A 25,595-nucleotide genomic window follows, 5' to 3' on the forward strand; every position below is an offset into this window, starting at 1 on the left:
ATAAATATGTTTCAAAGAAATAGCATAACTCGGGACTTCTACGATTACTTGTTTTAAGTAAAGAAATCATAATAATTATATTATTCTCTTTTTATAAATGAAGAAAGCAAACCGAACCGATTCACTATATATAACTGAAGAACCGTTTCAATAACTGTTTGTAGGTTGTAATATCAATTTCAAAATATGGCTTTTAGCAAAAGGTATTATTTGTTGATTAACTTAGGTTGTATCTAGCGGAGAGGGAACCGCCAACACTTGTCCTCATCAGCACACACGTGCGCCAAAACCACTATGTAGCTGCCCAGACTTTATCGGAAGACTTTAACGGAGGTGAGGAATGTGAGAAGTGGAATTGAAAAGAACTTGAGGGCTTTTGCCACTTTCCAACAGGCAAAGCTTTTTATTAACATACACGTTCAATGTCTTTAATTTCTTACATTTAAACCATAATCAATTGTTTAAAAGAATGCATTCACTTCTCTAGTTCCACACTGTAATGTTCTATTAGATGCAATTTCAAATAATTACCCACCATGATCAGCTTGGGGGGCATGATGCACCACGAACCACACTCCGTATACAGCACAAATCAACTTATTTTCACATTAAAAACGACACATAAATATTCCCTTTTTAACAAACGATATATCTTTAATTATAATGACCATGACAAAACAAAAGGCTGTTTATGCTACAATTTGCCAATCAGATGAAACTAACAAAACTTTGCTCAACTATGGGTGAAACAGACAAAGATCAATTTTTAAATTGCATTCCAGTTTTGTTTCTTTCGGTTTGAACCCAACTATGCCCCCATATAAATACTCACCAAACCCGACCCAAAACTCAAACAAAACTGACAAGTGTCAGCAGACAGACAAAATCAAGGCATTTTACTTTGAATCTGTCGATGTACATGTACTAGGAACTCAACATACGAATGACCATTTGCAGATTTGTCTTCCACCATATACGAGAAAAACATCATTCCTGAAATAAAAATTTACATCACAAAACTATAGATTAAATTGAGATAATTTGTTTGCAAGATTTTTTATATCTTATCTTTGTTGAATGATATTTTGGATATTTGACAAAAAGTAAAAAAGACTTGAAAAGGGTATTTCAGATACCAACAAACTGTAAAGTGATATATTGAATTTTTTTACAACTACGAATATGTTATGAAACTGACCTGACGGCTCTCCTTTCTTGCACAACTTTAGCCTGTTTTCAAGATGCGCAAGACAGTTGAGAACAAAATGAAAACATGTTACAAAAATAAAATAAAATCCTGAATAACAAAAATCACATACCGCAAATAGCTGCATCTTTGGCTTCGTATCTCATTCACAACCTCATTTAGCCTCTTTGACAAAGGGTTGTCATGTTGCTGCAGTACAAACTGGATACAAAACAGTTACTTTATGTGTAAAAAATTATATTTAATGCACGCAACCAGTATAACTAATTACCTGAGTAGGGATTTGGTCAACAGAAGAGAAGCCAAATAGCTTCTGCAATACATCAGGATTTACAAAATTTCCAACATAAATTAAGCAATCCTCTCCGTTTTCAAGAAGATAAATCCCTTCATCATTCACGTGTTCACTAGACAGTGCTATAGGTGGAGGAATACCGGTTTCCTGTATCCACAGGAATAATGCCCGTTTAAGCTCACTAGACACAGCATATCTTATAATATTTTGTAAACTTGGATCGTTATTACCTTTAAGTCAAGGTCATGAACACTTATCATTCTAGGATATACAAGAGGGATTGCTAATTGCACAGAGAGTGGAGTAACATAACTGATCCAAAATGATCGGTCATCTATACGCCCATCCGTTCGTAGTCCAATACTTTTAATCAAAGCTAAAAATCAAGGAATAAGAAATAATTGAGGTAAATTCGCGTAGTTACAAATGTGATGGTACGAAAGCTTCTAAAAACACCATATTAAAAAAAACATACCGAGTGTGTATAAAGGCAACAACTTGAGTGCCTCAGGAAGAATAAGTTGTCCAGAAGATGAAACCGTTGCACAAAACTTTCGGTACGAATGAAGAATGCTAATGCAAAGTTCTGTCACACGTTCCCTCACTTGCACCAATGGGGTAGAAGGGATTTCATTTGCAGCTGCAACAGACAGAAGATTAATTAGTCTTTATAATATTTACCTATATAAACATTCATCAAAACATTATAACTGATTAAAGTCAAAATAATCAGCTAATAAGTATGAAAATCATATTAGAATACCTTGCTTTAGAAAACATGAAAACTGGGTGTCTAAATCAGCTGATCGGAAAAGATTGCTGAGCATAGTTGTGCATGGCAATGATAAAGTGGAGACACGTATTCTTCTTTGACCATATACAGTAGTATAAAGAAGTGCACACTGAAACGAACACTCTGTGCCATCTGGCAATTTATCATCATGTTTCGAAGTTACCATTATTGATTTGTCACAATCAACCTACAATAAATCAAGTTCAGTTAAAACAAATATTGAAATCTCCCAAGTCTGGAATTGAGAGTCAAGAGTTTAGTATGAAGTATGAACCGCAGGTAGGTCAACATCTGTGGGAATGCGTTTACAGAAGTTTCCAGAATATTCTTGTACTTCAAGGCCCTACAGAATCAAAGGCAAGAAACAAAAGAATGAAAGTTTAATAAATTTGACAATTTTACCATATGCCCAACCTGTCTGGCCCACTTTGCTCACCTGGCTACATCTAACACGCATTACTGCTTCAAAACCTTGTGGTCTTGTGACGTTCCATCGAAGATCGTTATAAAGTTTTGCAGGATCCGAAAGTGCCGAAAAAGGATGATAATAATATATCTGAAAAAAGGGTGCATATTATCAAAAATAAACCTGAAATTAAAGAATGGATTTCGTGATTCTATGATGACTACCTGCCCTCCAGTTGTCTTTGGGATAACAGAGATTGAAGCAATGTCAACATAACTTTGGGTAGTAATGAATACATCAACAGAGACCTGAATACGTTTATGATAATATATGTGAAAAGGTAAATAAGATAAAAATGATACAAATAAATGGAATCAGAGCAAGTTTCACCTGATACTCTGCAAATTCAATAGCCAGTGACTTCATAGCCTTGTCTGCTGCTTGAAGTAACTTATGAGGTTCCTGTTGTTTAAGAACAAAATAACCATTTACAAGTTTACCCTCGATTTTCACTGTCAGTGTTGCTAGCTTAAATTAAGTAGGTCAAACACATGGATATGATTTGTTAATTATACCTTCTCTCCTGCAGATATATTAGCTCTTCCTTCAGCTTCTCTAGCAGAAAGAGCAGCAATACCAACAGAAGGCAAGACTGAAACAAAATAACACTGAGGTCAATACAATGACAAAAATACTATGTTTCTTCCCCTAAAACCTCAAAAAACAAAGATATGGTCAGAAATTTAATAAGCTTGCCTGACTGAAATACCAAAAGTTTGCCTCCAGTATTCTTCATTGCCAGATAAGCAGCCTGATCAATACAAAAAATTCGCAATAGTCGCATAGACTGCTGAACGGATACAAAAAGGTGGTATGTGCATTTTGAAAGTGAGTATCTGATATTAAATAATCAACATCAGATAATCAGGTTTAATAGTGAGTTGTAGAATATACTGTTTGGATATACTTTTGTAGTTTGAAAAAATAACCAAAAGGATCTTCTTTTTTTAAGATCGGAGTAAGTCCCAGAAGTAGTTTAGAGGTAAACAGATAGCTTTATCCAAAACTAATTACTTGACCCTCTGAATAACCTGATAATCAGAAACAAAATATACTTATCTAGACAATCAAATATAGTACCTTCATCGCGGCACCAAAAGCTGAGTCAGCAGTTTTATTATTCTGGAACATAGTCGGGATGCTTTCCAACAACAAATCAAGATGCTGACGACACTGTAATGATCAATAATTTACAATAAAACAAAGTGATATCAATATAAATTATAGCTTAGAAATATGATAATTAACTCTATTTGAATAACTAAACTTACCTCAGAAAGTTGAACAATAACGTCAGTTTGGAGAGGAGTGTAAACATCTTCAACATCAGGAACTATTAACATTAATGGCTACAACAGCAAAATGCACAAGTTTTGAGCACAAACAGTAAAATTATCTTTTAAGGTCTGAAATAACAGCTTCCACTTAAGTCAAACCTGTTGTGATGCACGTTTCAGATTGTAAAAATGTATTGTCGAGTCAAATGTAGCCATTCCCACCATTGTTCTAGGACCCTCCTGCGTATTATTACATCATAAATCAACTGTTGTTAGTTTATACGTCACAAAACTAGTCATCTTATCATTGATACTCAAATTCATAATAACCAGTTTTTAATGTTTGGATAGAAAATAATTCTGGCTATTTTAATAATCAATTTTCCATATTTGCTGCATAAAAACTAATTGCAGTTGATTTTATCTAATTACTATTATTATTTAATATCACCTAATGATTTTCAAAATGTAACATTAACATACTGGAAGATCAGCAAGAACTCGGCTAATAGCACTGCATGCTCCTGCGGTTGCACCAGTTTGCAAAGCGTTCATTGATACATCAATGAGGAAAAAGAATACAGCAGGCATTGGCTCACGTACCTATAAATAAATAATAATATTATAATATAACAATATAGTTTATTAATAAAATAGTAGTATAAACATGAAGAATATTAAAATGAAAACTGTAAATGGAACCAGAAATTCTTTAGTAGCAACGAATTCAACTGTTCCTCTACATAGTTCAGGCCGTTCATCAGCATCTCTTCGCCTGCCATCTGGACCTAAATTGCACTGATAATCACGAGGTGTTTCATCTGTAAAACCTGAAAAAGAGTACAAGTGTAAGCAAGGTGGCAATTCCGACTCGTTTACTTATGACCATGTCAAATGAGTAAAATAAATATTAGCTTAAAAGGAAACGAGCCAAAGGTCTCACCCATGGTGTATACACTCACCACAAAAATTACAGATAAAACGTCTTCCTTGATCAACAAATTTCATAAATGGGTTGATATAGCCTTTGCAGCGTGAACAACGAACAGGACCACCTTCACCAAAATCAACTATCTGAAAGAAAAATTAGAAGTATTCCCTCGGTCACAAAAGTAGAGCACATATTTGCCTTTTTAAGAATAATCAACTATGCCACAAATTCAAAACTTCATAACTTTTCAGTTCAGATTTAAGAAACAATAACTTCAATGAATCATAAAGTACAAAACATATAATCTTAAAAAAGTATAATGCAAGCAAACGAGTATCACTACGACTTAAGGGCAATAATGTTATAACATTTTGTAGCAGCACTACGACCACAACACGTGGTACCATTGAACAGTTCTCCAATCTTTATTTATCATTTATATGTTGGATAATGTATGTAGAGGCCACCCATGTAAAAACGAAACCAGATACATATTTGGTAGCCTATAATGTAGTTTAAATATATGGGTGCCTTTAACGAAAAACTTTGAATACTTGGATGGCCTCTGCATGCATTAACCATCTCATAGTTTATTTGTTCACACTACATAAACTTTTCTAAGGTTTGCTATCAAGAATTTTGTCTTACTTGGATAGGCTCTTCAGATGGATGAGGTAGGGCCAAGGGCTGGACCAAAAGAGCCAATTGCATGCCTGATGTGCTTAAAAGATCAGAAGTGCAAGGGATCTGGAAAAAAGAAACAGCATGACTCTACACTGAAGTAAGCAAGATAAACATTTTGTAAAAAAGTATGTATGAAAAGAAATACACATTACCTGATTAATGGTGCACCTCATGTACCGTGGACTGCAATTTCCAGTATCGCTTACAATAAATTCGCTTGTAGCAGGCTTCAATATTAAAACAACATATAAAGTTTAGGAACTTGATCATGCATTTTGTGTCGAGGAATGTTATTATGCAACAGAGAACTTTTATGTTAATAATAAAATGCAGAGAGTTCATCGTTAAGGCTTAATAAGAGACATTTAATCATGCAAAAATAAAATTCAGAGACTTAGGTGCCAGTTCGGCAAAAATCCATAAGGTTTTATTAAATAAAATAAATAAATAAAAGTTCCAACAAAAAGTGTTTCTGGTACACAACCCGCCATGAACGGTACAAAAAGTTAACCACTTTGAACGTTAACCTACCCTCTCATTTTGCCACCTCATACATATATGAATATCAAATAACAAGACAGTATAAACACACGGATTGAAACTGGAGCAAAAAACAAACAGTAAAGTTAAGATAAATACCGGTGGAGGATTGGCCTGGTTACCCAGGCGAGTTTCATGCGTAAGGACTGTAGAACTTGAAACAGGTCGCGGGATTTGGTTTGGATCAATTTTTGATGGGCCTGAAACACCACTTCCACTAGGGCCCATTGCAGTTGAGATTGTAGCCATGGATTGTTGATTGGGAAGAGGTGGAGCCATGCCATACATTCTTCGCGGTTGTACAGAACCAGAGATAGGAGGAGGTGGTGCATTCTGAAAAAAACTTATAAATGTTAATTTTTTAGGAGAGAAAAAAGGACCCGGTTTGGCATCATGTAGAATAAAATTTCGTTGAAATGTCATGTTATACACCATATCAATAACCCATTCCATAGAAAATATAAGTTTAGGTGTTTGTATTGGTACTTTTCTTAGCACTTTTAACAATATAAGGTTTATACATACGTAATACGTTACAAGTAATTTGTCACCTTTATTTCCAAAATTATATTATTTGGTGTAAAGTTGCATGCGGCTATCAATTGTTAACAAAATAAAGCTGTTCAATATCCACTACGAACTCTTAAGTCCAAATGTAAATAAACACGTGAGTTTCTTAAATAAGCAATCCCTAAGAAAGCCTTAATTATTGCGACTTGAACTGATCAACTATAAAATACAGATCCAACGACCCTCTACAAGTCCTAAAAACAACTTAAAACTTACTTGTCGTGATTGCATTTGCCACGGTTGAGCCCCAAATTGTGAACCTGATGGCTGTGGTATACCTTGTCCCTGAGCTGAAAACAATGGTGGCCCTGCAGATGGTTGTGGTATACCTTGTCCCTGATTCGGAAACGATGGTGGCCCGGAAGGTGGCTGCATGCCACCTCTCGGAGGAGCTGAAAACATAGGTGGTGCTACTTGTGGCGGCCCTCTCGGTTGATTATCCGGAACTCCAAGAAAAGATGACATAGTCTGCTGTGGAGGTGGCGGTCCAGTCGATGGTCTTGGCATACTTCCACCCGGAGGATATTGAGGACCACCTTGCACACCACGTGGCGGTCCAAATGCCGGCGGACCGTTACTCATCGGACCACCACCTAGTGGCGGTCCTGCAGCGCCAGGACGTACACCAGGAGGACCCATAGGTATCGGTCCAGCCGGTACCGGCCTTAAACCAGGCGGTGGTGCATTACCACCAGGAGGACCTGCAACTCCACCAGGAGCAGGCCGGTTAGCCGCCACGAAAGGAGGCAATGGACCAGGTGGAGGTCCACCAGACGGCGGGACTACGTCTCTCGGAACGGCACCTGCTGGTGGAGGTCCGGGACGATTCGGTCCAGAGGCAAGCGGCTGTGATTGCACAAAAGGAGGTGGACCTCTAGGTCCATTGGCAAGGTTAGGTGGTTGATTAGGGCGGTTAATCTGTAGGTTTTGGATGTTATCGGATATCGAATTCGGGTTATAATTACCCGGTCTAGGTCCACCGGGAGCAGCCATTCAAACAAGCCCTAAAAGTAAAACACTGTTCAATGTACATACATACATATTATCTAAATTCAACATATATAACATTCAATTTATACAGATCGGTGATTGATTATTGATATATTGATGACATACCTGTACTCGAATAAATTTGACTGATCAAGTTGGAAATTGGAGATTGAAACCTAAAGCAGAACGATGATCCAAGGAAGTTATTAATATTATTATAATTGTTACGTTATTGGGTAGTAGCCACGTGGCTTTGGTTTATTGGATGAAAAGAGTCATCATGATGCGTGGGTTGTACCACGTGTATTGTTTATTGTACGTTTACGTGACAAAGTTTTATCGATAAATTCAGCTTTACTTTAATTTGTGAGTTTTCATTCATATTGTTTGATTGGTTTTGACACGTCAATGTAGATTCTTACTTTATGTATTTTTATTCTTTTTTTCATTTTTGTTATTTTGATGTTTTGGTTTGCACTTTATTGTCACTTCAGTCTAAATTATTAATGTCATGTTTGTTATTTGATGTGTTGGTTTGCGCTTTATGCCCTGACCACCCTTAGCTTCACGTGGGTAGGCAGTGAATGGTTTTCTATTCACACCAATTAACATATGTTATGGTCATGTAAATATGATTGTGTGGTGTTTTTAAACTTACAATTGAAAAAAAAATCTTGAGGCGTGTGACAACGAGTGGTGTAATAAGAAGCATGAGATTTCATTTTCTTTCCCGCCCTCACTCCCACAATCATCTACACGCCAAAAAGGTGGCACCCTTTCTCTCCCATCCTATCAGTGCTCCGCGCCCTCTTTGGTAACATGACTGGGCATAACACCCCTTCACATCACCACAACACATAACCTTAGTTTAATTCTTCAAGTTTATGTACATGTAATTTATATATAATTATACATCATTCTCATGATAACAGTACAGATCGCTATATAGATCATATAAATCATGCATGACTAACAAATGTACGAAGGTGATGCAAAACAACGGCTTTTTCAACCTATATAATCCGTCTATATATAAAAAAACAGTGTGAAGTTTGATAATGATGTATGAAAATTCTGTCTCATCACAAAATTGTAGATTTAATTTTATACACTAGGCATAATTCTTACTCTGCGTTTCCACGTGTCACTATCCTAGTGCCACCCTGTCACTTATTTGCCTATAGTTTTGTCATCATGTGTCATTTCACCGTCATAATCCATCATATCATCTCACTCCAACACGCATTTCACACATTCCTCTCTATATATACAACACAACAAACACTCACACACATACATATATATATATATATATTTTATATATATCAGTGTGTGAGAGAAGAAGAAGAAGAAATGGAGGACGAGACTACGGTTATCAGCGGAGCCGATGAGCTGTTGTCATGGCTGTTAAACGACGACGAAGATTACGCAATGGAGTTATCAAACTTCCTCGAAGCATCAACGGAGAAGACGTATCCAACGAAGGTGAAGTTCATCGACGATCCGTACTGGCATCCGTTGATATTTCAAACGGCAGCTTCCTACATTACGATTAACGGCAATGAGGAGCTCTGTGGATCGTCCTTTTCGGATTCGGATACTTCGTATATGGCAGGGATAGGAGCAGGTAGTACTGGTGTGGTGGTTGGTGATGGTGGCGCGTGGGATGGAGGTGCGGAAGAGGCGCGTGGGTGGATGGAGGCGGAGGAGAATGGGAATTGGCTGGTCAATGGTGGTTTGACTGGTGGGGTCTGTGACGATGACATGCTGGCAGAATTTATTGGTGGTGAGTTTTAGCACGCGCGGTGGTTGTGCACGCGTTTGTCGTGATTTTGGGTAGTGTTGTTAGTTTGGGGGTTTTATGTACAAATTTTGACAAAAGAAAGTTAAAAGAAATGGAAAATGTGGAAAAAGAAAGGTATTAAAATTGAATTTGGTTTCTTCATGTTTATTTTGCATCTTATACTTCTGTTTATAAACCATGGGATTGTAATTGGGTACGCCCACGGTGCTGGATCTTAATTGTTAGTCGTGTCGAGTGCATGTTAATCGGTCAACGTTCAAGTCGTCGACTGCCATTGTCAATGCAATTACAACGTTTGTGTGGAACGTGGATTAATTTTGCCAACAATTGTATAGCCGATTATCACCATCAAAGCATTTACACCTATCGACAAGGATAGATAATTATACTTACTATTGATACATAGTGCATTAATTTCATAACTAAGAATATAAAATATTTACTTTTTATTGTTTGTTTTGTTTTCTTCACTTAAAACTACCAATAAAAATATAAAATACAGATATAAGATCGTGCATGGTGGTGGCGGGCAAACGCATTCAAACTAAGTGTTTGGCCCCACCACTGTACACAACAAACCTGGTCAAAATGAACCAAAAAACAAGGGGGCGGGCCGGTGTGTGGCGTGTGTTGGGCTCGTTTTGGACTCACAACGAGGCCACTATGTATGCTTAAGAGCATTTACATCCAATCTCCTATCTTCAAATTTAAAATTACATTAAAAATAACTATATTTTTTCTCTTTTTCAATTAAATAATATATTTTTATATATTTATCAGAATTTTTTCTCTCTCATTCACTCACACCACTTTCACTAAATATTAAAACATTTATAGGGTGTTACACAAAATTTTCAAATATACAAAAAAATCACTATATTTTATCTCTCGTATACTCACAACACTCTAAATCACTATCTAAATTATAACCTCTCTCAAAAAGTCAGATGGGTTAAATGATAACGCTCTAAAGAGTGAACTACTCTATATTTAGGAACTACTTTTTACTTTTCTCAAATTTTTGGAATGGAGTATAGTGATGGAAACCTTGCTGTGAAGATAAAAAGGTGTCTTTTTTTCTTTTCATCTCTTTTTAATATGAAGTTAAAAATAAGAACCCAAATGTAAATGCTCTTAGGGAAAGTTAAACACCAAGAATAGAGGTTTCCATAATATATCAACAAAATAAGGCACATCTCTTTCATACAAATCTTCTGTTGTTAAGATGATTACAACTTATTTACATGAAATTTATTTACATGAAATATTCTGTTAATAATATGATGACAACTTTTACTTATTTCCATGAATATTCTGTTGTTAATATGATGACAACTTTTACTTATTTGCATATGCAACTAAGTAAAAGTTATCATCATCTTAATAACAGAAGATGTGTATAAAAGAAATGTGCCATCTTTTTTAAATATATTATGGAACATTAATGGTGATGGCTAGTGAAGAGGTAGGTCCCAGCAGAGCCCAGTTGGTCCCGCAAGACTCACCTTGAACAGGGACGTCTGCGCAAAGGCCATCTGCTTCCGCAGGACCCACCATGCTCAGAGAACCTTACGCGCAGTACGCAAGCTGTACACGCAGGGAAAACCTCCCAATGGTGAAGTACCCCGCCTGTTCCCGCAGTTGCGGATACAAGCCATCAGGGAAGGCTACCCGCAGACAGCAGGGCTACACGCACAAGACAATAGATACTTCAGTAGTCACATGAAGGAATGAGCAAGACGGGAACAATCCCGCCAAAATGAGCCAGTCCGTATGATTCTGAAAGATCTTCTGTACTATACCTACCAAGGTATGGATAGGACAGACAATCTGACCAGAACAGCCCATGAGCCAATCACAGGGTGACAGCTCACCGACAACAGTACGAGGAGGAGCACCCTCTAGTACTGTTTGTCACTATTAGCCGCTGCCTACTCACCAACCCTTACTGCAGGGCATGCGCAGCCTACAGTTGGTGAAATAGTGTTACTGTTGGCCGTAACCTATTCACCAACCAGCATGGCCTGCGTATAATCCACAGTAGGTAGGACGTGCATAATCTACAGTTGGAGGAATAGTGCAGCCGACATAGTTACTGTTGGCCGTAACCTATCCACCAACCAGTATGGCCTGTGCATAGTCCACTGTTGGTAGAACAGGAATACTATTCAGCCGGCTATACCTTCTAACCTACCTTCGGCTATAAATACTCCAACATCTTGGAATGGTAAGATCATCTGCTATCCAGTTATCTAGCAATCTCTTAATATACACTTATATTCAGAGCAATCTAGTCTGATTCTCACGCCGGAGGGTGGTCACAAGGAGGAACCCCCCCCCCCCTTCTCAGTGACGAGCTTACGGTGTTTGTTTTGCAGGTCTCCTGAAGAACAGCCTTCTCAGTTAGATCTCATCTGTGGGAAACATTACTTAACCCCCAGATTATAGATAATCTGGACAGATTATAGATAATCTGGGGGTTAAGTAATGTTTCCCACAGATGAGATCTAACTGAGAAGGCTGTTCTTCAGGAGACCTGCAAAACAAACACCGTAAGCTCGTCACTGAGAAGGGGGGGTTCCTCCTTGTGACCACCCTCCGGCGTGAGAATCAGACTAGATTGCTCTGAATATAAGTGTATATTAAGAGATTGCTAGATAACTGGATAGCAGATGATCTTACCATTCCAAGATGTTGGAGTATTTATAGCCGAAGGTAGGTTAGAAGGTATAGCCGGCTGAATAGTATTCCTGTTCTACCAACAGTGGACTATGCACAGGCCATACTGGTTGGTGGATAGGTTACGGCCAACAGTAACTATGTCGGCTGCACTATTCCTCCAACTGTAGATTATGCACGTCCTACCTACTGTGGATTATACGCAGGCCATGCTGGTTGGTGAATAGGTTACGGCCAACAGTAACACTATTTCACCAACTGTAGGCTGCGCATGCCCTGCAGTAAGGGTTGGTGAGTAGGCAGCGGCTAATAGTGACAAACAGTACTAGAGGGTGCTCCTCCTCGTACTGTTGTCGGTGAGCTGTCACCCTGTGATTGGCTCATGGGCTGTTCTGGTCAGATTGTCTGTCCTATCCATACCTTGGTAGGTATAGTACAGAAGATCTTTCAGAATCATACGGACTGGCTCATTTTGGCGGGATTGTTCCCGTCTTGCTCATTCCTTCATGTGACTACTGAAGTATCTATTGTCTTGTGCGTGTAGCCCTGCTGTCTGCGGGTAGCCTTCCCTGATGGCTTGTATCCGCAACTGCGGGAACAGGCGGGGTACTTCACCATTGGGAGGCTTTCCCTGCGTGTACAGCTTGCGTACTGCGCGTAAGGTTCTCTGAGCATGGTGGGTCCTGCGGAAGCAGATGGCCTTTGCGCAGACGTCCCTGTTCAAGGTGAGTCTTGCGGGACCAACTGGGCTCTGCTGGGACCTACCTCTTCAAGTCCCCCCAGTCCAATGTTCTTCTCATGAATGTTTAATAAAGTGAGGTGAACTTTTGGACTTTGAGCAAGGGGTTTTGAAAAGGCTTTTTAGTTTTAAGGTTCTCCGTGGGGATTCTTCCCGCGGGTTTCCTAGTGTCACTTGCAAAAATTCCCGATTTTTTTGCTTGATCTTTGGGTATGATGCGGGTAGGTATGTAACCTTCTCGCAAGGCAGGAGCGTTGAGTCTCACTTGTATATAGTCTCCATGAGGTTCTGGTGGTTTTCAACATAGTGATCAATTATGCTAAGACCACCAATTCCATTACGGAGTTTCAAACAATATAATTCTCGACGTTTCCGTTATGCGGGGATGTTATTCCTCTATCCGCAAGCATTGCCTAGAAGATCCTTCTTGGTTTCAATTCTCTGCGGGTGCTAGGTATGTGAAGGGTTTTGCCTTAACACTGTACCCGCACCTGTCTTATAGTTACTTGGTTGCCAAGGTATTCTTGGCTTCAATTCCCTGCGGGTGCTGGGTATGTGAAGGGTTTTGCCTTAACACTGTACCCGCATCCGGCTTATGGTTACTTGTTTGCCAAGGTAAGGGGTGTTTTCCCGCTTACTTTTGAATCTTTTTTGAATTTTGAATTTCAAAATTCGAAGAGTTGGTAGAAAGATAGGAACAGTCCAAACGTCTGAAACGTCGTGCGACGGTTTCTTCTGACTGTGTCAGGACGTGCAGGAAGTTATGGTGACGTGACATTATATGGTCATTCCAGTCTCTTTTTCAGGCGCGTGGGCGCGATTTTTCGGGCGCGTGGCCGCGAAATTACTGGCACACGTCCTGTCAACAGCTGTTGCCAGCCTGCTTTATGCCACGTGTCATAGTTTCATTGCACCTTCGATTTCTCTCTCCTCCGCATTAAATTCATCGCATTAATTGCGATTAGTATATAAAGGGGGAGAGGGCTGTTTGCAATCCACACTTCCACCCTTCTCTTCTTCTTCTTTAGCGATTTCCGGCAAATACTCCCCTTTTCAGGCTAGCATTTTCCCGAAATCGCTTTCTTTTTTCTGCACAATGTCTTCTCGTGATCTTGAGTCTTCGGCCGATGACAAGAGTACTGCTGGTGAGTGCCAGTGTGCTCTGCCCGGCGATCAGTACCGGTATGTTGTTAGGAAGTTCATGCTCGATCCTCTCGAGCCTGAGTTTCCTGAACCCCATCAGACCGTGTACGATGCCCCCAGTGGCAAGATCGGGGTATATACTGCATTCTTTGTTTATGGGAACCTTAGGTTCCCATTGACAAAGTTTGTTTACCGTGTCCTCGAAAGGCACGGTGTTCATCTGACCGAGCTGCACCCAATGGCGATCGCGAAGATTCGCCACTTTGAGTGGGTGTGCCGGATATTGGGTGTTGAGCCCTACGTGGACCGCCTGATGACCTTCTATACTTGGAGGTGCATCCAGGGGTGGTACACCCTGACAACCCGAATCAAGGGTTTGAAGATTTGCGCGACAGAGCGCAGTCTCCGATCGTGGAAGCGGGAGTTCTTCTACATTTCTGCTCGCGCCGTCCCCATTGCCATGAAGTTTAAAAATGGCCAAGCCATTCCGAGCCACCACGCCACAAACTACCAGGAGGCGGAATGGTTTGCAAAGATATCCCGGGTCCAATCTCCCGTTTTCCGGTTTCCGGAGTCCGGGATGGTGATGTTGGGGATGAGCCGAGTGTGGAAAGAGGCTGACGCGCAAAAGGTTCCAATCGTCCTCGAATACGGTTCGAACTCTATCCCTTACGGTATGCTCCGTTTCTCTTTGCTTATACGAGTTTATCTTCTAACTGTTTATTTTCTTTCAGAGGGGAACAACTTGGAGTCGCTCCTGTACCCGCGGGAAGCTGACGGTCCCGCGCGGATGGGTACTCGTGCTCTAGACGAGAACGAGTTGCCCATCCTGGAACAAATGGCGGATCGGTTTGTGGAGGTCTATCCGCCGGGCCAAGAGATCCTGAGCCACCGGCGGCCAGGTAAGGCGATATTCTATCCTCAACCCCTCAATGCTGTACCCGCTGCTGGAATTCCTTACATCCTGTCTTCTTCTGAGGAATCCGCAGATGGTCCTCCGCTAGTGCGGAAGAAGAAGGCTGCCGGCGGGAAAGGGAAGGAGAAGGTGGCCTCCACAGCTGATCCGGTGTTTCTATCTGACACCGAGTCAGATAATGAAGAGGTGGCGGGGAACCCCGGTGGTGAGAAGACCACTGCTCCGGAGGCTACGACTGTTACCTCCGGAGAACCGACGACGACGGTGACCGGCATCAAGAGACCGGCTCCATCGGGTTCATCCCCGCCCGTCCGTACGTTCAGGCTCAAGAAAACCCGTAAGTATAAACATTCTTTTTGTAGATTTATCATTCTTCATAAATTTATTAACACTTGTCTTCTTTCTGCAGGCGTGGATGTTGACGCATTCCAGGGTGGAGCGCAGGGGAGTACCTCTCCGCCAATGACGGTAGGCTCGGTCAGCCTACCTGAGGCGTCGACCCAGGCACCTTCGCCTGCTTCCGCTGGTCCAGTTGCTCAATCCTTTGAGCCAACTGTTCCAGCCGAGATGACGTCACCGCCGGCGGTGAGTGCAATTTTTACAGCATCGTTCACCGAGCCGGCGGTTACTGTTGCTGCTGATTCCTCGGCGGCGTCTGCGGCGGACACTATGCCTCCGCCATCGACTGCGGCGGAAACCATGCCGCCTCCGCCATCGGCCTCGACGGCTGGACCTTCAGGTACGCGCGAGGCTTCTCGCCGATCTTTGTTACCTTCCCATCTGCCTGACCTTTTGGATGGATTTCCCTTAGGTTCAGGTGATGGGTTCGGTGGCTATCGGCCTGTGATCGACCCTACAGGTGCGTAGGGTTCTTTTGTCCTTTATGCAATTTTTATCATCTTTTCCTAACTGCTTTGTTTCTTTTGCAGTGTCGGATTCCAATGAAGTGTATGTTCCAAGATGGGACATTCGCCGAGGAACAACCCTTCGCACGCCTGTGGAGTGCGTGGACTGGGCTCGCCACGCTGCTCCCCATGGTGCGTTGGGGGAAGCCATGGTTAGCTACCAGGAGGGTAGGCTAACCAACGAGCTTCGGGTTCTCCTGGCCCGGATGCAGCCACGCGTCGAGCTGCTTTGTCATGAAAACGACAAGTTGAAAGCAGCTCGCGTTAAAGAAGTATCTCAGGCGCGTGCTCTCCGGGAGGAGAACCAAAAACTAACCGCAGCATCTGCGGAGAAGGAGAAGGCCTTCAAGGCCCTCGAGGTTGAGGTTCAAGCGCGACTCGAGGCCCGCTCCAAGGCTGCCCAAGCTGTTAACGAACAGCTTCGGCTAGCTAAGGAGACTGCGAGGAACGCGACCGAGAGGGCCACCAAGGCTGAAGCTGTTGCTGAGCCTCTCCGCCTGGAGAATGAAGAACTTAAAGCTAAGTTAGAGGCTCTTCAACAGGCTCATGATGCCTTGGCTATGGAGGATGCGAAGAAGCTTCAAGAAATCCTGGACCAGAGGGGTGTGCTTGCGCATACCGAGCGGAAGCTTAAGGGCGTTGAAGAGGCCGCTGCAAAGGATGTGCTTCTCGCCAATCTTAATAAGAACGAAGCTGAACGCGCCTGCACCCAAGCTCTGGTTGTCAAGGAATGGCTTCTTCGAGAAGCGTTGCCTCAGGTATTTTAGCTTTATGTCGTCACGCTTTCCTTTGTAGGATAGAAGTTCTTATACTTGTACATTTTTTGTAGGTTGTGCATCGGGTCTTTTCAGAGACATCTTACGACGATGCTATGAGCGCAGCCCTCAACGCTTCTCATGAGGATGGGGAACGGACCGGCTTCCTGCTTGGTCTAGGGTTTGCTGAGAAAGGCGTCCCGCCTTCCAACTTCCCTTTGTATAATGCGGATACCGAAACTATTTATGACCAAGCAGTGAACCAGTATGCTGCCTTCCCGCATCCGGTGGTGGAGAAGGTGAATGAAATTGCTGCTGCTGATGATGGGCTTGCTGTCCTTAGAGCTTTCCTTGAACCGTCACCCTCTGCCGATGGTGCGGGTCCAAGTGGGAGTGGTCCTGAAGCATGATCCAAAAGATCCCTTTCCACCACTAGCGTAGATATTTGCTCTTGTACTTCTTTTGTATGCGGGTATATACCCAGCAATGTTTGTAATATTCAAGTTGATGAAATAAAGAATGTGTTTGTCCTTTGTTTATTTTACGCGTGTTTACACTTAGCAATTTCTTTAGTACTTAGATAAGTTAACTTTTTGACGTGGTAAATTATAAGTTTATTTTTGCTTCCTCTTTCATGATTGTGCGGGTAGGACCGTCACTTGCACTTAGTAGGATGGCTAAACTTACATTTATCCTGCGTGGAAGTTTTCCTCATCTTTTCCTTGAAATTTTCTAAGTGTTCAGAATAAGTTAACCTTTGAACGTGGTAGATGATAGGTTGAAGTTTTGCTTCCTTGCTTGTGATTGTGCGGGTAAGACCGTCACTTGCACTTACAAGGATGGCTAAACTTTACTTACCACTGACCTGCGTGTAGGTTTTCCTTAGAACTTTTTTACATTTTTAGCGTTGTGTTTATGCGGGTTTTGCCGCCTTCCACACGCAACTACTTACTTCTTCACGCATTGGTGCGGTGAATACCGGCACATGGGAAGTTCATAAGTTAAAGGTAAGGCTATCAACACATTGTGTAAGGAGAATCATTTCCATTAGAAGTGGCTCTAGGCCTTTTCTTTACAAGTTTGGAATTGATCTACATATAACATTTGCGTAATTGAGCTCCATTCCATGTTCTTGGGATAGGAGTGCCATCGAGCCTTTCAAGCCGGTATGCGCCTTTTCCCAGGACTTCTTTGATAATGTATGGCCCCTCCCAGACCGGGGCCAGCTTTCCTGGGCGCTCTTGGTTTGAAGCCTCGTTGTTACGCAGTATGTAGTCTCCTTCATTGAAATTGCAGAGTTTTACCCGCGTGTTGTAGTACTTTTGCATTTGTCGTTTGTAATTTTCTTCATGCACTGCGGCTAAGTCTCTGCGTTCCTCGGTTAGCATAAGGTCTAACCGTCTTTCCGCATCATTGTCTTCTGGCTGGATCAAGACCCTTGGTGAGGGTAAACCAATTTCGACTGGGACCATGGCTTCAGTGCCATAAGTGAGACTGAACGGGGTTTCCCCCGTACTGGCCTTTTTCAGCGTTCTGTTTGCCCAAAGGACGTGCGGGAGCTCGTCCACCCAGCCGGATCTGTGTTTCAAGAGTCTTTTCTTTATGCCATCGACGATGCTCTTGTTTGCTCTTTCCACCTCACCATTACCTTGCGGGTGTGCCACTGAGGTAAAGGTGTGGGTGATTTGAAGTTCTTTCAGCCACTGCTGTAGCTTCTTGTCAGCAAAGTTGGTGCCGTTATCGCTCACCAGATTCTATGGAAGTCCAAAACGACAAATAATAAATTCCCAAATAAATTTTTTGATATGTTTTGCGGTTGTTTGGGCTAAAGGTTTTGCTTCTATCCACTTGGTGAAGTAATCGATGGCTACCACTAGGAACTGAACATTTCCTGCTGCTGTGGGAAATGGGCCTGTCACATCGATGGCCCACTTCTGAAATGGCCACGAAGAAGTGACTGGAACAAGTTCGTTCTTCGGGCGATGCGTGTTGGGTGCGTAAAGCTGGCAAGACCTGCATTTTCTAGTGTATGCCAGTGCATCCATATGCATCCCCGGCCAAAAGTATCCCGCATTGTTCAGCTTAGCCACAACAGCGCGGGGACCTGCGTGAACTCCACAGATGCCCTCGTGTACTTCCCTTAAGAGGTAGTCAGCATCTTGGTTGTCCACGCATCTTAAAAGTGGGCCAAGAAAGTTACGTCTGTAAAGGTTGTCATTGATGAGTTGATAATTTAGTGCTTTACAGCGTAGTTTTCTTGCCTGTGTTTTTGATTCTGGTAGTGTTCCTGCTGCAAGGTAATTTATTATTGGTGTCATCCACGTTTCTGTACCGGTTTGGATGACACAAATTTCCTTGTGCGGGACTGATGGTGCTTCGAGGAGTTCAATGCGGATGTCCTTTCCCAAGTGGGTGAAGGCTAGTGATGCAAGCTTGCTTAACGCATCCGCAGATTTGTTTTCGCTGCGCTTAACGTGTATGACTTTACAATCATTAAAATCACGCATAAGGGTTTTTGCCTGGGCGAGGTACAGGGCCATTATGTCGTTCACAGCCGTGTACGTCCCATTTATTTGGTTGGCTACCAGCATGGAATCCACGTGGGCTTCCAAGTTTTTCACTCCCATTTTACGCGCAATTCTCAATCCGGCCGAGAATGCTTCGTATTCGGCTTCGTTATTCGTACTTGGGAAATCCAACCGAATAGCGTAAGTATACTCTTGGCCCGCTGGGTTGGTTAATTTTAACCCTGCGCCTGAACCCTCGTTGTTGGCTGCTCCATCAGTATAGAGTCGCCAGATATCGTTGATGTCCTGTGCTGGGGAGGGTTGAGCCTCCTCCTGGCACTCTTTCTCCCGCGTAGCGGGGACTTCTGCAATAAAATCGGCCAGGACCTGGCCTTTTATGGCTGGTCTTGGCTTGTACTTAATTGCATATTCTCCCAATTCAATTGCCCATTTGGCTAGACGTCCCGATAATTCGGGTTTGCCTAGAACGTTTGAGAGTTTGAAGTTGGTGAGAATGGTGATTGGGTGGCCCTGGAAATATCGTCTTAACCTGCGTGAAGCGTGTATAAGTGCTAAGACTAATTTTTCGAGGGTAGAGTACCGGGTTTCTACGTCTGTTAGTACACGGCTAACATAATAGATTGGCATCTGGGTGCCTTTTCGTTCTGTTAGCAGTACTGCCCCGGTTGCTCTATCTGTTGCGGAAAGGTATAGGATTAACTCCTCTCCCGCTTGTGGTGCTGTAAGTGTTGGGAGTTCGATCAGGCGTGACCGAATCTCCTGAAAAGCTGCTTCCGCTTCTGGTGTCCAGCGGAAGTGCGTTTTCTTTAAGCAGTTTCTTAATGTTGACACGAAAGGAAACGACTTATCTGCATGGTTTGCCAAAAAGCGATTAAGTGCGACTAGTCGTCCATTCAGTGTCTGAGCCTGTTTGATGGTGGTAGGTGATTCCATTTTAACAATGGCTTCGACCTTTTCAGGGTTCGCTCTGAAGCCATCTTTAGTAACAATGACTCCCAAGAACTTCCCTTCTTCCATCCCAAATGAACACTTGCTCGGGTTGAGCTTCATGTTTATTTTTCTGAGCGTGTTGAAAGTTTCTTCAATGTCTTTCAACATCGCTTCTGGCTCGGGGCTTTTGATGACCAAATCATCCATATAGACTTCCAAGTTTCTCCCGATTTGGGCATGAAACTCTTTGTCCATCAGGCGTTGGTACGTGGACCCTGCATTCTTAAGTCCGAAGGGCATCATTTTATAACAAAATGTACCATCGGGCGTCTGAAACGCGGTTTTGTCCTGGTCATCTACGGCCATGTGGATTTGATGGTACCCCTTATACGCATCCAAGAAGCATTTAAGGCGAAATGGTGCCAACGAATCCACCTTAAGATCAATTTCTGGTAACGGATAACAATCTTTGGGGCATGCTTTGTTCAAATCTTTGAAATCTATGCACATGCGCCATTGTTTGTCATTCTTCGGTACCATTACGGGATTTGCAACCCATGTTTGATATCTACTAACGCGTATGATGCCTGCGTCAAGGAGTTCCTTGACTTGGGTTCTACACGCGTTAGTTTGTTCAGGCCCCATTACTCTGCGCTTTTGTACGACTGGCGTAACAGCCGGATCGCACTTGAGCTTATGCTCCGCCTTACTTCGGGGTACACCAGTCATGTCAGCTGGTGTCCACGCAAAGATGTCAGCGTTTTTCTGCAGTAGGCGTTTGAGTAAGGTGCGGGTGGGATCAACGATTGTTGGTCCAATGGTAACGGCCTGGTCGGGGTATTTGCCATTGAAGGCCCATTTTTCCGGTTCGGTGATGGTTGGTTTAGCCATCTTTGGTTGGGGTTTAGATGAGACAGATGCGATGCATACCTGGGGAATGCCAGTGATCATCGCCACACCCTCAACTGTTGGCCATCCCATCATGCCGTGGACTGAAGATACCACGGCGTTGAATCTTGCCATCCCGTCTCTCCCGAAGAGGATGTCGTACGTGTGGTGTGGCTTCCTCATCACGACAAAGTCCACATCCTCTGTGCGGGAGTGTTTTCCATCTGTAAGAGTGACGGGGAAAGATAGGATACCCAGGGGGGTTTCTGTACTGCCGTCAAACCCTTCCATTGAAGCGTAGACCGTTTCCAGGCGTTCTTTGTCTTCATCATCCAGCTTGTCAAAGAACAGCCTGTACATCACCGTCGACGAAGCGCCGTTGTCAACAAGAGTGCGGGAAGTGATGTAATGCCCCAGTTGGCTTTTAATGACGATGGGGCCTTCTTTGCTGGGGCCTCCTGGCACTCGCGGGAAGCGCACCTCAGCTTCCTTCCACGCGCATGGTTCTGTCGCTCGTCTTTTTCTTCCTCCGACTTTGCCATGAACCATGTTGATGCTGATGTCGACGGGCTTTCGTCCGTTACCTCTGTAACGGTTGTCACTCCTTCCTCCCTTCCTGATTGATGCCACGAGATGTGCAAGTCTTCCATCCTTGACAAATGCTTCAACAATGTCTTTCAAGGATGTGCACTCTTCAGTACCATGACCCTTTGTCCCGTGGAAATCACAGGACTTGCTTTGATCCGCATTAGGTTTCTGCCGGATCAATGGGGCTTTTGGCCATGGCAATTTTTCCGTGGCAAATATCTCCGTGACGCTCTTGGTGAGTGGCGTCCACCGGTTTTTTCGGTTTGAAGGGTGTGTGTTGTCCCTTCCGCCAACAAGAGGGCGAGAGCTGGATGAGGTGTCAAAGTTTACCCTTGACTGCCAAATACCTAGCCGCCTCTTTTTGTTCTGCCGGGCGGTCCTAACGTTGTTCTCCCTTGTCCTCTGCGTGTAGAGGTGTGTACTCTGGGGAAGATCCCTTCCCAGTTGCTTTTCCGTCTCGGCAAAGCGCTTTGCCACCGTCATGATGGCATCCCAAGTTGATGGCATGCCATCCTTACCCGTCAATGTGCGGATAAGTTCTGGGTATTCGGCGCCTTGGATGAAGGCGGCGCGAACCAGATCCTCACTTATGTTGCCGAGACTTAGCTTTTTGGAGTTGAAGCGGGTGATGAAGTCTAGTAAAGATTCATCCTCCTCTCTCACGCAGTTGAGGATCGTCCACTGCTCTTCAGTGTACTTCCTCTGTTGGCTAAAGTGCTGGCTGAACTTGTTCTGAAAGTCCGCCCAGTCATATATGTGGTGGATCGGTAAACGATCGAACCATGCCCTGGCCGCTCCGACCAGAGTCATCTGGAACATGTAGCACCACGTGGGTTCCGTCCAGTTGCTGACGGTAGCCCCCGCAATGAACCTGTTCAAATGGTCGTCTGGGTCGGATAGACCATCATAAGTGCCAATGTTGGACATCTGTTTGGCACTTCTCGGGGCGATTGCTTCCGCAATGTCCCTTGCGAATTTTGACTTTCCTGCATTTGTAGCAGTTGGTCTAAAGGTTTTGGAGAAGTCACGCGGGTTTCTCTCCGCGATTGGTTTAAAAGCTTCCCCAAAATTCCTTTTTGGTTGGACGTCCGTTTCCTTACGCTTCCCTTTCGCCTTATGGCGAGGGTTCGCGTCGGTATCGGACTCCAACTCGTCTGAGTACTCGCAGTCACTGCTCATATTGAGGTGTTGGCGAGTACTGCCGAATTCGTCAGCCTGTTGAGCTGAACGCAAGCGTTCATCCAATTCGGCTTGGAATTCTCTTTGCCGTGCTTCGGCCCATGCCTTCACTTGATCTAGTGTTTGGCGAGGGGCCCTTGGTCGTTTTTCCAACTGGGTGTCGGTGGACCCCAGTGGAATATTTACTGCACTTGCTCCGGCTTTGGTATTCGGAGTAGTGTTCGTAAGGATTGTATAACCGCCGGTGTTCCCCCCAGTTGCTGGGGTTGTTACCGGGGTTTCTTGGTCGGTTACTGGCCTTTGGACCGGAGTAACGTTAACCATTTCTTCAGAAATTGTGAAAAAACTAAAATAGTTCTAGCTTTTATGCACGGATGGCGCCAATGAAGAAACACTAAGTGAACCCTGGACAGATTATAGATAATCTGGACAAATTATAGATAATCTGGGGGTTAAGTAATGTTTCCCACAGATGAGATCTAACTGAGAAGGCTGTTCTTCAGGAGACCTGCAAAACAAACACCGTAAGCTCGTCACTGAGAAGGGGGGGGGGGTTCCTCCTTGTGACCACCCTCCGGCGTGAGAATCAGACTAGATTGCTCTGAATATAAGTGTATATTAAGAGATTGCTAGATAACTGGATAGCAGATGATCTTACCATTCCAAGATGTTGGAGTATTTATAGCCGAAGGTAGGTTAGAAGGTATAGCCGGCTGAATAGTATTCCTGTTCTACCAACAGTGGACTATGCACAGGCCATACTGGTTGGTGGATAGGTTACGGCCAACAGTAACTATGTCGGCTGCACTATTCCTCCAACTGTAGATTATGCACGTCCTACCTACTGTGGATTATACGCAGGCCATGCTGGTTGGTGAATAGGTTACGGCCAACAGTAACACTATTTCACCAACTGTAGGCTGCGCATGCCCTGCAGTAAGGGTTGGTGAGTAGGCAGCGGCTAATAGTGACAAACAGTACTAGAGGGTGCTCCTCCTCGTACTGTTGTCGGTGAGCTGTCACCCTGTGATTGGCTCATGGGCTGTTCTGGTCAGATTGTCTGTCCTATCCATACCTTGGTAGGTATAGTACAGAAGATCTTTCAGAATCATACGGACTGGCTCATTTTGGCGGGATTGTTCCCGTCTTCCTCATTCCTTCATGTGACTACTGAAGTATCTATTGTCTTGTGCGTGTAGCCCTGCTGTCTGCGGGTAGCCTTCCCTGATGGCTTGTATCCGCAACTGCCGGGAACAGGCGGGGTACTTCACCATTGGGAGGCTTTCCTTGCGTGTACAGCTTGCGTACTGCGCGTAAGGTTCTCTGAGCATGGTGGGTCCTGCGGAAGCAGATGGCCTTTGCGCAGACGTCCCTGTTCAAGGTGAGTCTTGCGGGACCAACTGGGCTCTGCTGGGACCTACCTCTTCAACCCTTACTGCAGGGCATGCGCAGCCTACAGTTGGTGAAATAGTGTTACTGTTGGCCGTAACCTATTCACCAACCAGCATGGCCTGCGTATAATCCACAGTAGGTAGGACGTGCATAATCTACAGTTGGAGGAATAGTGCAGCCGACATAGTTACTGTTGGCCGTAACCTATCCACCAACCAGTATGGCCTGTGCATAGTCCACTGTTGGTAGAACAGGAATACTATTCAGCCGGCTATACCTTCTAACCTACCTTCGGCTATAAATACTCCAACATCTTGGAATGGTAAGATCATCTGCTATCCAGTTATCTAGCAATCTCTTAATATACACTTATATTCAGAGCAATCTAGTCTGATTCTCACGCCGGAGGGTGGTCACAAGGAGGAACCCCCCCTTCTCAGTGACGAGCTTACGGTGTTTGTTTTGCAGGTCTCCTGAAGAACAGCCTTCTCAGTTAGATCTCATCTGTGGGAAACATTAATTAACCCCCAGATTATCTATAATCTGTCCAGGGTTCACTTAGTGTTTCTTCAGCTAGTGTAGGGTATGTGCGATGCATCCCCTAGAATGTTACCAATTCAATACTCTTGCAGGGTTTTCAATCCACGAGCATCCTTGTGCCTTTTTAGGCTATTCACAGCCTTGAATATTAGAGATGAAACACCCTAAATTAGAAAGCAACCTTTTCATATTATTTCATGCGGAAAATTAGGTCCCAAAAATTATTTTGGTTTCAACAACATAAAACCAACTTATATGAACCACATAACCTATAACATATCACTTTAAAATACAAGTAAATAAATAAACCAACATGTGACCGAGTCAACTATACTTTTACAAATAAAAGAATTTCAACTTGGTTGTGTGTCCTTGATTCGTTCCGAGCGCTTGATCATCTTTCACCATCTTATCCGTGAGCTTTACCTAATGTTTCACAACACCAAGATTAGTATTTATAATAGTTACAACTTACAAATGCAAACATGTTAAACATAAATATGTAGTTTCTTTGAAGTTTCTGAACTAATCCAAACCATACCCTGTAGATTCTGCTTGGGTTCAGCATACACTACACTAGAACTAGGCAACTTATACCAGTTTACTAAAACTTGATTCCCAACCACAGCTAAATCATTAGTCCATTCTAAAACCCTTTTATACATGCTAGAATACATATAGTAGTTATTAACATGCTTTAAACTATACGCGACGGGTCAATATACTAGTTTAAAAATAAAATTCAGATTTTCAAATCCATAAAATGTTGGAACCACATACACTTTCTGACTTTCATGTTTCATCATCAGATGAAAAAGATTTTGTGACTAGGCCCAAATGCATGGATGCATGATAG

At 43.1% G+C, this 25,595-nt stretch overlaps 1 protein-coding gene across 1 annotated transcript; it reads right to left on the reverse strand.

The window, feature by feature from the left end:
• Window positions 1–713: 713 nt before the first annotated feature.
• LOC143539905 (protein transport protein SEC24 C-like) lies at window positions 714–8,103 on the reverse strand. The gene is made up of 23 exons (XM_077033091.1): window positions 6,980–8,103; window positions 6,293–6,526; window positions 5,806–5,880; window positions 5,618–5,716; window positions 5,001–5,112; window positions 4,741–4,868; window positions 4,522–4,641; window positions 4,198–4,278; window positions 4,033–4,110; window positions 3,842–3,934; window positions 3,458–3,512; window positions 3,277–3,353; window positions 3,092–3,163; window positions 2,926–3,009; window positions 2,732–2,851; window positions 2,570–2,638; window positions 2,266–2,482; window positions 1,978–2,142; window positions 1,733–1,878; window positions 1,479–1,649; window positions 1,320–1,408; window positions 1,199–1,230; window positions 714–993 (listed from the first exon to the last, which is right to left on the reverse strand). Exons 1-23 carry the CDS (start codon window positions 7,754–7,756, stop codon window positions 887–889), a joined length of 3,201 nt encoding a protein of 1,066 aa, XP_076889206.1. The 5' UTR covers window positions 7,757–8,103; the 3' UTR covers window positions 714–886.
• Window positions 8,104–25,595: the final 17,492 nt, after the last annotated feature.

The sequence above is a fragment of the Bidens hawaiensis genome, unplaced genomic scaffold (assembly GCF_021521415.1).
Source record: "Bidens hawaiensis isolate Kalapana, Puna unplaced genomic scaffold, B.hawaiensis_p1.1 tig00012085_1, whole genome shotgun sequence".
In the NCBI taxonomy this organism is placed as follows: Eukaryota; Viridiplantae; Streptophyta; class Magnoliopsida; order Asterales; family Asteraceae; genus Bidens; species Bidens hawaiensis.